The 14,494-nt window shown below is 35.4% G+C and overlaps 1 protein-coding gene and 1 pseudogene across 13 annotated transcripts in view; both read left to right on the top strand.

The window, feature by feature from the left end:
• FAM135A (family with sequence similarity 135 member A) overlaps positions 1-14,494 on the top strand; it is a 135,207-nt gene that overhangs the window by 72,848 nt on the left and 47,865 nt on the right. For all 13 annotated transcript variants that reach the window (XM_003897792.5, XM_009205456.4, XM_009205455.3 and 10 more), the window contains one exon: positions 1,028-1,183. In XM_003897792.5, the coding sequence (XP_003897841.1) occupies positions 1,028-1,183 (156 nt within the window). The remainder of the gene's footprint in view (positions 1-1,027; positions 1,184-14,494) is intronic.
• On the top strand, positions 13,922-13,976 carry LOC116275555 (annotated as a pseudogene).

Genomic DNA, 14,494 nt, shown 5'->3' on the forward strand with positions numbered 1-14,494 from the left:
GGGAACCTCCTGATCTGCAGATTGCAAAAACTGCGGGAAAAGCATAGTGATCTGGCTGGATAGCACAGCCCTCATGGCTTTCCTTGGCTGGGGGAGGGAGGTTCCCTGGCTTCTGGTACTTCCCAGGTGAAGCAACGCCCCACCCTACTTCTACTCACCCTCTGTGGGTTGGACTCACTGCCTAACCAGTCCCAATGAGATGAACTGGGTACCTCAGTTGAAAATGCAGAAATCACCCACCTTCTGCATTGGTATCACTGGGAGCTGCAGACTGGAGCTATTCCTATTCGGCCATCTTCCGATCATGTCCTAATAACAATATTTTATAATAGTTTGTTTACCTGCTTTTCTCTCCTCACTAGACCGTGAACTTCTCATATTAATCTTTGTATCTCTAGAATCTAGGCCATTAGCATTTAAAATGTGTTCAGTAAATAGCAAGTGAGTGAACTGTTAGAAATGAAAAAAAAAAATAAGTGTTTGACAACTCTGTAAAAGGATTACTCACAAGTGAAGTAGAACCTAAGAACATAGGAGTAAGAGAAAAGGACTACTTCAGAAAGTATCTCAATTTTTTCTAAGGAGTCATAGATATTTTAAGTATTTTTCTTAGCTGGTTGAGGAAAAATCTTAAGAATATATTACCTTTCAAAAAAATTATAACTCTCATCATTATTTGAATACTGTGTTTAAAATTCCCAATATTTTGATGTTAGAACCTGATCATTCTCTATAGCATCCTAATTTGTCATTTTAGTTTACAATTGACATTATTTCAGTTAACAAGACATCTTAGATATTGAAATATTGGTTAAGTTGTTGAAAATGGCTTCAGTAACTATCAGGTAATTGAAAAACCATTGTCAATTGATCTTTCTCTCTCTACACACATGTGCATGCACATACAAATGCACATTTCTTTTTTTAAATCGCAAATTTGCCTTTGTATTAATATTCTCAGTAACATATTTAAGTATGTTGTATTAAATCTCGGGAAACAGTGAAATTTTTTTTCTTTTAATTTCAGAAAATAGAGAATCCTGATGAACTGGCAGAACTTATCAATATGAATCTTGCACAACTTTGCTCACTTTTGATGGCTTTATGGGGACAGTTTCTGGAAGTTATAACACTACACGAAGAACTAAGAATATTATTAGCACAAGAGCACCATACTTTGAGGGTAAGTTAAAGAGAAGTGATTTTAGAGCATTTTAATGAGTATTATTTACCTTTAGAAAATTTTTATGAAAACAAACCTGATTTTTACCTATATATTGATAAATCAGAAGACATTTATCATAATGTTATTGTTTGACTTCCAAAATTAATAATAGAATGGAACAATACAGTTAAGCATATGACCTGTTTCAATCACAATCTCTGCTGCTAAGAAAAACCACCTAAAAGTAAGTAAAATAGGAAAATATATGATACAGAATAGCCCCTGGAACCTAAGAATAGGAATTAATAGCCAAGCTTCATTAGGGACAGGAATCAGGAACTAGAGAGCTATCTCAAACTTAGTCTTCCTCTTCTCCTTTTCCTTCCCTTTTTCTCTGTATCACTGACCTAATAAAGGAATGTGTATTATAAACTTGGCAAGATGGAGGGGGCAGTCCACACATTACACATGTATGTTAGCTATAGACCTAGTATGGACATTATGCAGGAATTTCTATGCAATTTTATTGTATAGCATCTAAAGAGATTTTACATGTTAAATAACTATCTTTCCATCTTTTTTCCTTATATACTCTGCATGCACCCTGATTTTACCTTACATACTAGGAGTTCCTCCAAACATCATTAATTTCTTTTCCTTTTTTAAAAAAACTTTCTTAATTATAAAACATAACATATAGTCAAAGTCAGAAAATGCATGCAACAGGCACATTTTATCAAATAATTAAAAGCATACACCCTTTCAGTTATTATGCAGATCGAGAAGTAGAATACTCTCAATACTACAGATGTTTGCTCTGTGTCTTTTCCACTTACTATACCCTTCCTAATACTTAGAAGTAATCACTATCCTGTCTTTTGTAGATGATGAGTTCCTTCTCTTTTAGTTTTATTATCTATGTATGCATGTTAAATAGTGGAGGTTGTTTCCACCTGTTATTGAATTCTATATAGATGAAATTGTACAGTAGTGATCTTCTGTATCTTGCTTTTTCACTCAAGACATTAGAAGATTAATCCATCTTTTTTGACAGTACCTGTAGATTGTTCATTATCATTGCTGTAATATATCTCCATTTGAATATATCCACATTTGTTTATCTGTTCTACTGTTGATAGATACTTGGATTACTTCTAACTTGTAGTAGCTATTACAAACCAAACTGCTATGAACATTCTTGTGTATATGTCCTGGCATACCAGTTCATCTGAAATACTTACCTGTGAGGGAAATTGCTGAGTCATAGGGTATGCAGAACTTCAATTTTACTAGCTAATGTGACAGTTTTCAGAGTTGTACCAATTTTTACTCCCACCAGCACAGTTTGTTACTCCACATACTCTCCAATTCTTGATACTGGCAAGCTTTTTAAACTTTGCCAAACTGATAGATGTGAAATGGTATATTATTGAGGCTTTAATTTGCATTTCTCTGATTACCCATGTGGTTGAGCACTGCTTTGTGTGATTATTGGTTATGCAGGTTTGCCCCATATGAAGTGCCTATTCTAATCTTTTGTCCATTTCTAATAAGATTACTTTTTTCTTCTTTATTTCTAATACTTTTCTGTGTCCTTTGTTATGTGTTTTTACTAATAGAGCCTCTCTCATTCATGGTTTATTGTTTTCATTGATTTTATATTGTTTTTTAATGAACTGGAGGTCCTAATTTTAGAATAGAAGGAAACTAAGAGAAAGGCCAGACATGGACATAGCCATTTTTGGACATAACATATGTGGATCAGTGAGATTTTTCAATAAATGATGTTTGAGACAATTGAGTATCCATGTGGTAAATATTAAATAAAATTCAGTTCCAAGTGGATTGAAGATTTAAATGTGAAAGGCAAAACTGTAAAGCTTCTAAAGTATAATCAGAAACTTACAGAAGACTTTAAAAAGTTGGCCAGGAGTGGTGGCTCACACCTGGAATCCCGGCACTTTCGGAGGCCACAGCAGGTGGATCACCTGAGGTCAGGAGTTCAAGACCAGCCTGGCCAACATGGTGAAACCCCATCTCTACTAAAAATACAGAAAGTATCCAGGTATGGTGGCAAGTGCCTGTAGTCCCAGCTACTTGGGAGGCTGAGGCAGTGGTGGAGGTGGAGGTTGCAGTGAGCTGAGATTACACCACTGTACTCCAGCCTGGGCAACAAGAGTGAAACTCCATCTCAAAAAAAGAAAAAAAAAAAAAGGTAATGCAGAGTACTTCTATATAATTTTCATCAGAATCACAAATCAGCATTTTGGCACATTTGCTTTATCGTTGCCTCTTTTTTGTAGGTAGATACACATGTAAATATGCATACATATATACTTAGATTGTTTTTCCTGAGCAATATGATAATTATAGACGTAGTATTCTTTTATGATTAAGTACTTCAGCATATATATCCTAAGAATAAGGACATTCTCTTAGTTAACCAATACACTGATCTACTTTAGAAAATTTTATATTGATACAATACTGATATTTAATGTATGGCCCATATTTAAGTTTTACCAATCATCTTACTAATGTTTTGCATAACAACTTTTTCCAAGATCAAATTCAGGATCACATTGAATTCAGTTTTCATGTTCCTTTACTCATTTAATCGGGACTAATTCCTTATCTTTGCATGACCTTGACTTTTCAGAGTATTGGCCAGTAAGTTTGTGAACTATTCTTCAGTTTGGGTTTGTATTATATTTCCCAGTGATTAGATTAAGATGACACAGTACTGGGGGATATTACAGTTTTTTTCTTTTTTTTTTTTTTTGAGACGGAGTCTTGCTCTGTGCCCCAGGCTGGAGTGCAGTGGCGCGATCTCGGCTCACTGCAAGCTCCGCCCCCCCCAGGTTCACGCCATTCTCCTGCCTCAGCCTCCCAAGTAGCTGGGACTACAGGCGCCCACCATCTCGCCCGGCTAATTTTCTTGTATTTTTAGTAGAGACGGGGTTTCACCGTGTTAGCCAGGATGGTCTCGATCTCCTGACCTCGTGCTCCGCCCGTCTCGGCCTCCCAAAGTGCTGGGATTACAGGCTTGAGCCACCGCGCCCGGCCTTTTTTTCAATCAGTTTTGGTAAATTACATTTTTCGAGGAGTTTGCCCATTCTAAGTTTTTTTAATTTATAGACATCAAGTAGTTCATAGTATCCTTCAATTATCTTTTTAATATCTACAATATCTAATGTTTTCTAGTTTCATTCCTGATTTTATTATAGTTTCTAGTTGTTTGTGCCTTCACTCTTTTTTTCTTGAATTGTCTCACCAGAACTTTGTTATTTTGTTTGTCTTTTCAAAAAAGCAATTTTTGGTGGTGGTAATTTTCTCCCTGTGTGTTTTGTTTTGTTTCATTATTTTTGCTATATTGTAGCAAATAGGATCCATACATCAAATACTGTTGTTTTATAGGACTTTTTCTTAGAAGTTATTTATTAAAGATCAATCACCTTCTCTAAAGGGCTAAATAAAAAGGATTCTACAATGGATGAAATAGCGTAATCACTGTATTCAACTTACTAATGGTCTGGCATCATCTTAATGTAGCAATTTAGAATGAATAACATAATGAATGGAATGTATTTTTTTCGGCAATTTTCATGAACATCATTTCTCATTACCAAGATTTTGAATAACAATGAATTATGGTAATAGTATCAGAAAGGTAGCCAGTTTTCAGGGTAAATTAAAGTGATGTTGATAAGCATTAAAGGATCTCACTGACATTCTTTTTTTGGAAATTTAGGACTCTGACAAGACTTGAAAGCCAGTCCACCTCTATAGAGAGGTGAGGTGAATGCATACCAATACCTCAGGCAAAGTTTTCTTGAAAAGTATGTCAGAATACACAACCAGCGACCCAGTTTTCTATGCTGTAGAACAAGAATCAGCTTTTTCTGTTAAGGACCAAATGGTAAACATTTTGGGCTTTGGGAGCCACACATTTTTGTCTTAACTACTCAACTCTGTTGTAACATGAAAGCCGCCATGGATGGTATATGAATAAGTGAATGTGGCTGTGTTTCAATAAAGTGTTATTTACTAAAACAGGTGTTGGGCCAGATTTGGTGGCTGTAGTTTGCCAACCCCTGCATTATAAAACTAAGAGGAGAGTTGACACCTCTTCCACAAAATAAAAGTCTGTTGGTTATTTTTAGTGACCAGTAGAAGTAAAGGCCAGTAGCAAGAAATAGTTTTACATGGGAAAGGTAATCCTCAGGGTATTTTTTTCTCTTTTTTTTTTTTTTTTTTTTTCTTTTTTTTTTTTCTTTTTTTAATTTTATGTTTTTATTTAGTTCCCACAAGCAGACAGGGCTTTTTTTTTTAACTATGTGTTACTAGAGAAAAATATTATAGTTCCATTAAATTGTTTTGTTTGTGTCACCTGAATGGAAGTTCTGGGAAGAGAATGGTTGCAAGGATTAGATGCAACTTTATAGCTTGATATTCAATGGGAAACAAACTGTTCTGGGTGGAATAGGAACAAGAAGGTAAACTTAGAAGAGCAGCTGGTGAACACAACTTTGAGAAGAAAGGACAAAGAAAGGGGACCAAGACAAAAATCAGGTTTGTGGAAAACTAGAATACCAAAGATAAACTTTGGAATTTTACCTAGAGCTTCCCTTTTCTCACCCCATTCCAGACACCAGGATAGGGCCTATTTTAATTCCTGAATGAATCATGGAAGGATAATAAAGACAAAATAAGAGAATGTCCTAATGTTACTCAAGCAGGAATAAGCCTTGCCCTGCCTTGCCGTGTATCACAAAAACTGTGGCCATGGTAGCATTTTGTGTTATCTCGCTCCCATTTATGCAATTCAGGAGGAACTTCGCTAATAAAGTATCTTGTTCTTCTGAGAATACAGTGCTAAGCCTACAGGAACTGAAGTAGTCTAAAGGTCATTCAGTGTTTGTACAGGGACAGACTTAGCTACAATAAAGTATATAGGCTGCCTGATAACGAATTCAGAAGCAGCACTATTGAGCTAAGTCGCAGAAATAAACCTTGATATGAAATCTCTCCTTATTGGTGTGAAAGCAAATTATGAAGCAAAGAGTTGGACTAAAAAGAGGAAATGTAAATCCATACTTGAAAAGAACAATTTAATAAATTAGTTTTATACCGGTTCAACCATATTCTTTAATATTCAGATCCAGTGATTTCAGGTTTTCAAATTTTTGGCGAATTAAGGCATCCAAACTTGTTGAGCTTCTATAGTCATATGCCATACGCATTCATGCTACATCATAGAGACTATTGTGTGTGAATTACAGGTGCCCCATACTAATTAAAAAGATAAAATATTTATGATAAGTGAATGATGTTTGTGTCATTTCAAACTAAAATGGAATGATCAAGTGGGACAACTTATATAAAAAGCAAAAAAAAATCTGAAATCATCCTGAATTTTATGTGTCAAGAACTGTAAAGAATCTTGAGATTTTGCCCTCCTAATTACATGCCAATAAGTTAGCCTATCATAGATTGATTCATGTATAGCAGCAGAAAACATGAGACAAAGGACCTTATTAATGGTAATATTATCATTTGTTCTCTTTCCTTGAGCCCAGATTTCCACGGCCCAACATAAAAAAGGCCAGGCTTATGCTAGTGGATTGCAATACAGGAGAAAAACTCTGTGCTTAGGGATCCAAAATATTTTATAATAGATAGCAAGGTTTATCCACCAATGCTGTAACCTGTTCTTTGCTCCAAAGGGAGACATATCTCTGTTTTCCCAGGCTTTTCTCTAATATGAACATCCTTGAAAAGATAGTCTGTAACAAAGACAGTCAGGGTTTCTGCTCACAAACCTTTCAGAAATGCAAGAGACGCATGAAGAATTGTCTCTCAACAGTATGTCTTATAGAGAACTTGCTTTCATTGCAGTTTATTTCCTCAATAATTTTACTGATCTTTATTGCTAGTGTTTCCAAAGATACCTCTTGTTGTGTTATAATGCTTCCCATTATAACATCAGAGATGCCATATTTAATATTGATTGTAACTTGTGTCTGGAATTATAAGTCCAATATTAGGGAAATAATATATTCAGTTTGCAGATCAGAGAGCCAGATTTTGTGCTTTGTGCTAACATTGCTGACTTAAACAAGCTTTTGTTAGGGTTAGTGGAGTCAAAGTAACAGTTGATTTCACAGTCTTTCAGAGACATGTTAACCATCAGCTTGTATAAATCTTTAGTTCTATTATGCCAAATGTTTATAAATAAAGATCCTGCAGCCAAATACATAGGGTTGCCAGATGAAATGCAGAATGCCCAGTTAAATTGGAATTTCAGGTAAATAGTAAATGATATTTCAATATATCTGGTGCAACCCTATCAAATAACATACTTAAAGCATCAAAGGGTTTAACTGTGTTTTACATATTGTTGTATGTGAAGTATTAATATATCTTAGATACAGAAAAGAATTCCTTGGTCAAGAAGAAAACAAATTTCAAGCTTATTCTTATGTGGAAGCAGGGCCTTTTGGAAGCATATGGCTTTACTTAAAATGCATGCACTATTATTTATGGTTCTAACCTAGAGCAAAAAAATCCAAGTTGATATGGTGACTCTGCTATTCAGTTACTTAGTATTCTGTAATACTGCTCATTTAAATTCATCACATTAACATGTCTTTCCTGGCTGGACATAGTGGCTTACACTTGTAATCCCAGCACTTTCGAAGGTGGAGGTGGGAGGATCACTTGAGGCTGGGAGTTTACAACCAGTCTGAGCAACATAGTGAGATCCTGTCTCTATTAAAAAAAAATTGTGTCTTTCCTTGAACTATAAAATGGAACTCTGCTTCTATGAGGTTAGCCTCTTTTTTCTTTGTCTAACTTCTCTCCCACCTTGTAGTTGCCTGTTTATGGTTTTTGAGACAGAGTCTCGCTTGTCTCTTGTGGCTGGAGTGCAGTGGCCAGATCTCAGCTCACTGCAAGCCTGGCCCCAGGTTCACTTATTCTCCTGCCTCTACAGCTCTCCCGAGTAGCTGGGACTACAGGCACCTGCCACCTCGCCCGGCTAGTTTTTTGTATTTTTAGTAGCGACGGGGTTTCACCGTGTTAGCCAGAATGGTCTCGATCTCCTGACCTCGTGATCTGCCCGTCTCGGCCTCCCAAAGTGCTGGGATTACAGGCTTGAGCCACCGCGCCCGGCCGCCTGTTTATGTTTTTGAGTTCATAGCAACAGGTTTGTTACTAATACTTTATTGAAATTACGGTAATTCTTCCAGGACCACTGCCTGTAAGCCCAAGAATTCATCTAAAAATTGAAAGGAGACCTTCATAGATGGATAAACTATATTGTGCTCTTGGAAATGAAAAGTTTTGTTTGTTTTTCCCACAGAATGTTTATAGACGGACCATAGTAATTTATTTGTATTTTTACTTAATAAACATGTGTATAGCAGTTATTATCTGTGTAAGGCACTAATTGCTTTATAAATGTTAACTCATTTAATCATCAGTACAATATCATGAAGTAAATACTTTGTCATTCCCATTTTATAAAAGAAATATTGAGGTTATAGAAAGGTGAAATAACAGCCAAAGTTGCATGACTTGTACATGGTAGTGACTGGATGGGAACCCAAGCAGTAGATGCAGACCTGATATTTCTACATTTCATCTCTTTCCCATGAATTTGCAAAATATTAAAAATGAAATGTAAGTTAAGACTTCAAACAAAATAGTAGTACAAACTTATAACATTAGAATACCATTTATTATGATGCTGGTTTGCTATACTGTTTATGTTTTACAAGCAAAGAGAAACACAATCTCAAACGTAGTTTTCAGTATCAACTTGGTGGTATAAAATATAGTTTTGGATTTTTTTCCAGTTGAATTAGAGAACATGCCATTTGCTGTATTCACTGGAATTAATCATAAAAAAAATACTGTAGAACACTAAGTATGCTGCCAATGGTCTAATAGCTAGGAAATCAAAACGTTTGTTGACAGCACCACCAAAGTAGAAGATTCAAAGGCATAGATGTTACGTAATATGACACATATAGGTAACTGTGTCCTAAAGTGTAATTTTGTTGGGGAGGGCGGGGATAACAAATTTTGAGTGTAACAGATTTTTTGTAACACAAATTAACTGTTAACAATTTTAATGTGTACAATTCAGTGGCATTTAATATAGTCACAGTGTTGTGTAACCATCACCTCTGTCTTATTTCAAGACATTTGCATCACTCCAAAAGGAAACCCTGTACACAGTAAGGAATCACTCCCATGTCCCCTTTCCCCATTCCCTGGCAAGGGTTAGTCTCATTTACTGATCTTGGATGTTTCATATAAATGTAATCATACAACATTTTGTATCTGGTTTGTTTCACTTAGAATAATGTACCAAGTTTCATCCATGTTTTACATGTATCCATATAATGATTTCTTTTTTTATTATACTTTAAGTTCTGGGGTACATGTAAACAACATGCTGGTTTGTTACGTACGTATACTTGTGCCATGTTGATGTGCTGCACCCATCAACTCGTCAGCACCCATCAGCTCGTCATTTACATCAGGTATAACTCCCAATGCAATCCCTCCCCCCTCCTCCTCCCCATAATAGGCCCCGGTGTGTGATGTTCCCCTTCCCGAGTCCAAGTGATCTCATTGTTCAATTCCCACCTATGAGTGAGAACATGCGGTATTTGGTTTTCTGTTCTTGCGATAGTTTGCTGAGAATGATGGTTTCCAGCTGCATCCATGTCCCTACAAAGGACACAAATTCATCCTTTTTTATGGCTGCATAGTATTCCATGGTGTATATGTGCCACATTTTCTTTTTTTTTTTTTTTGAGACAGAGTCTCGCTCTGTCGCCCAGGCTGGAGTGCAGTGGCCGGATCTCAGCTCACTGCAAGCTCCGCCTCCCGGGTTCACACCATTCTCCGGCCGCAGCCTCCCGAGTAGCTGGGACTACAGGCGCCCGCCACCTCGCCTGGCTAGTTTTTTGTATTTCTTAATAGAGACGAGGTTTCACCGTGTTAGCCAGGATAGTCTCGATCTCCTGACCTCGTGATCCGCCCGTCTCGGCCTCCCAAAGTGCTGGGATTACAGGCTTGAGCCGCCGCGCCCGGCCTGAGCCACCACATTTTCTTAATCCAGTCTGTCACTGATGGACATTTGGGTTGATTCCAAGTCTTTCCTATTGTGAATAGTGCCGCAATGAACATACGTGTGCATGTGTCTTTATAGCAGCATGATTTATAATACTTTAGGTATATACCCAGTAATGGGATGGCTGGGTCATATGGTACTTCTAGTTCTAGATCCTTGAGGAATCGCCATACTGTTTTCCATAATGGTTGAACTAGTTTACAATCCCACCAACAGTGTAAAAGAGTTCCTATTTCTCCACATCCTCTCCAGCACCCGTTGTTTCCTGACTTTTTAATGATTGCCATTCTAACTAGTGTGAGATGGTATCTCATTGTGGTTTTGATTTGCATTTCTCTGATGGCGAGTGATGATGAGCATTTTTTCATGTGTCTGTTGGCTGTATGAATGTCTTCTTTTGAGAAATGTCTGTTCATATCCTTTGCCCACTTTTTGATGGGATTGTTTTTTTCTTGTAAATTTGTTTGAGTTCTTTGTAGATTCTGGATATTAGCCCTTTGTCAGATGAGTAGATTGCAAAAATTTTCTCCCATTCTGTAGGTTGCCTGTTCACTCCGATGGTAGTTTCTTTTGCTGTGCAGAAGCTCTTTAGTTTAATTAGATCCCATTTGTCAATTTTGGCTTTTGTTGCCATTGCTTTTGGTGTTTTAGACATGAAGTCCTTGCCCATGCCTATGTCCTGAATGGTATTACCTGGGTTTTCTTCTAGGGTTTTTATGGTATTGGGTCTAACATTTAAGTCTCTAATCCATCTTGAATTAATTTTTGTGTGAGGAGTAAGGAAAGGATCCAGTTTCAGCTTTCTACTTATGGCTAGCCAATTTTCCCAGCACCATTTATTAAATAGGGAATCCTTTCCCCATTTCTTGTTTTTCTCAGGTTTGTCAAAGATCAGATGGCTGTAGATGTGTGGTATTATATAATGATTTATTTTTATAGCAGAATTCCACTGTATGGGTATACTACATTATTTTATATGTTTGTCCATTGATAAACATTTGAGTTCTTTCTACCTATTGACTACTGTAAATAGTTGCTGGTATGAAAATTTGTATACAAATATTTGTTTGAATACCTGTTTTTAGTTATTTGGGGTATATACCTAGGAGTGGAATTGCTGAGTCATATGATAATTCTATGTTTAACTTTTTGAGGAACATCCTCACTGTTTTCCACAGCAGCTGCACCACCTTACATTCCCACCAGCAATGTACAAGGATTCTAATTTCTTCATATACTCAGAAACACTTGTTATATTCTGCTTTTTGTTTTAGGGTTTTTGTCATGGCCAACCTAGTAAGGGGGAGATGATATTTTCATTGTAGCTTTGATTTGCAGTACCCTAATGACTAGTGACCTTGGACACCTTTTCATATGCTTATTGACCATTCATGTATCTCCTTTATAGAAATGTATATTCAGGTCCTTTCCCCATATTTTAATTGGGTCGTTTGTCTTTTTGTTGTTGAGTTTTAGTTATTTATATATTCTGGTAACTAGGCCCTTATCTGATACATAATTTGCAAATGTTTTTCTGTATTCTGTGAGTTGCTTTTTAACCCTCTTGATAATATTCTTTGGTGCACGGGACATCAGGGCAGCAGGAAAAATCTTAAATTTTTTTTTCCCCCATTAAAAGAAATCCTGTAAATTAAGATAAATATATTTAGCAGTTATCTTCATAATAAAAAATTTTAAAGATATAACTTAACCCTTAAGAGAAAGTATTGTGCTTATAACTGCTACTAATACAGTTTTCTTGGAATAATTATTACATGCAATGGAAAAGATCCACATGGTAAGGGGGAGAGAAAAGGATTTCTAATCTCAATTTAATTAGTGTATATCTATGTTACCATAGATTCTCATGCTTGATATCAGGATATATTTGATGTTTTTTAAAAATTGAGAGTCCTCAGAGAGACTAAAGCCCAGAAATTTTATATTCAGGAGATCTAGGTTGCATAAACACTTACACAGTCTTGTGTTACTTAATGATTAAGATACTTTCTGGAAAATGCATTGTTAGGTGATTTCATCATTGTGTGAACATCATAGAGTATACTACCCAAAGCTAGATAGTATAGTCTGCTACACTAGGTAGTATACAGCCTGTTGCTCCTATGCTACAAACCTGTATAGCATGTGACTGTACTGAATACTGTAGGCAGTTGCAACACAGTGGTATTTGTGTATCCAAGCCTATCTAAACATAGAAAAAGTACAGTAAAAATATGGTATTATAATTTTAGGAAAGACCATCCTATATGCGATCCATCATTGTCTTAAACGTCATTATGTGGAGCATGGCTGTATGAACTTATTGAATTATCATTGTAACGTATTTTGAAAACTACTCAATACTTCAAGAAAATTATTTCGTTACTTCACAAAATGACTTTGTGCTGCTTTTCGGTCAGTTCCTACACCCCGTAAGCAACTACTGTCTTGATTAGAAATAGAATTTTCATTTGCTTCATTCAACATAATTTCTTTTAGATTAGTCCATGTTGTTGTATATATTTGTAGTTCATTTCTCTTTATTGTCGAGGAGTATTTTATGGTGTCATATACCAGAATTCATTTATCTGTTCCTCTTGACTATTCTGAATAAAGATGCTATGAACATTCTTCTATAGATCTTTTTTGTGAACATAGGTTTTTATTTCTATTGCTTACATACATAGGAGTAAAATTGCTTAGTCATTGGGTAGATTTATCTTTAACTTAATAAAAATATTTTTTTTCCCAAAATGGCTGTACAGTTTTAAACTCCTAACATTAATGTATGAGAGTTTCAGTTGTTCCACATCCTTGTATTGTTTGGTGTCATTAGTCTTTACCTACTATAGTAGGGGTAAAGTGGAATTTCATTATGGTTTTATTTTGCATTTCTCTGCTGACTCCTGATATTGAGGGTTTTTGTTATGACTTTAGTTTTGCAAAATGTTAAATTAGGTTGCCTTTTATTACTGACTTATTAAGAATATTTATATATATTCTAGTTACAGGTCCATTGTCAAACATATTTATTAAATTCTCCTAGTCTGAGGTTTATATTTTCATTTTCTCAGTGATATATTTTGATGAGACTATCTAAGTACAATTTATCTTTTTTTTTCTTTTATGTTTAGTGCTTTTGTGTCCTAAAAAATCTTTGCCCAAGTCGTGAAAAATATTATTTTGTATTTATTTTAGAGAGCATTGGAATTATAGATCTTACATTTAGGACCATGGGTCATCTTGAATTAATTTTTTAATTTGGTATGAGGTGTATGGGTCAAGATTCTTTTTCTTTTTTTTTTTTTTTCTGTTCAGGTTTTTGGCATCATTTATTGAAAAGATTTTTCTTTCTCTATTGAATTGCCTTAAAATCTTTGTTGAAAATCAATTGACTAATAAGCATGAGTCTATTTCTTGACCTTTTTTCCTGTTCCATTGGCCTGTTGTGCATCTCTATGTTAATAAATACCATGCTAACTTTATTGTTGTAATATTATACTAAGTCTTGCAGCCAGGTAATGGCCTAAGTCCTCCAAGGTTTTCTTCTTTTTTGAGATTGTTTTGGCTATTCTAGATCTCTTGCAATTCTATATAAATTTCAAATCAAGTGTTAACAGCTCTTTTAGAATTCGTCTTGCTGGCTTTTATTGGAAAACCTTTCCTCCAAAGAAAATTTTAAATCATGTCAGTTTCTCTATTTTTTTTAATCCTCTTGGAATTTCAGTTTACATTAAGTAAAATCTATAGATCAATTTAGGGACAATTACCTCTTTAACCATATTGATTCAGACAATGTGTGGGCATGATATAGCTTTCTATTTAGCTCCCCATTTATTTAGACTTTCCGTTTCTCTAAAATCTGCTTTTGTAGTTTTTATGCCTTAAGTTTACTCATAAGCATTTTATATTATCTGATACTATTATAAATGGTTTTAAAATTTTATTTTCCAAATAGATGCTACTAGGATATAGAAGTATAATTGATTTTTGCATATTGACCTTTTACTGTATTGCTTTGCTAAATTTTTTAGGTAGAGTATTCTATAAATCTCAATCAGCTCAAGTTGGTCCATAGCATTGTTTAACCTTGGATTGACAGATTCCCCCCTCTGTTTGAGTACTTTAAATAAAGTACCATTATCTTCTGGCCTCTGTAGTCTGATTAAACTTTGTAGTTT

This window comes from Papio anubis, chromosome 6 (genome assembly GCF_008728515.1).
Source record: "Papio anubis isolate 15944 chromosome 6, Panubis1.0, whole genome shotgun sequence".
In the NCBI taxonomy this organism is placed as follows: domain Eukaryota; kingdom Metazoa; phylum Chordata; class Mammalia; order Primates; family Cercopithecidae; genus Papio; species Papio anubis.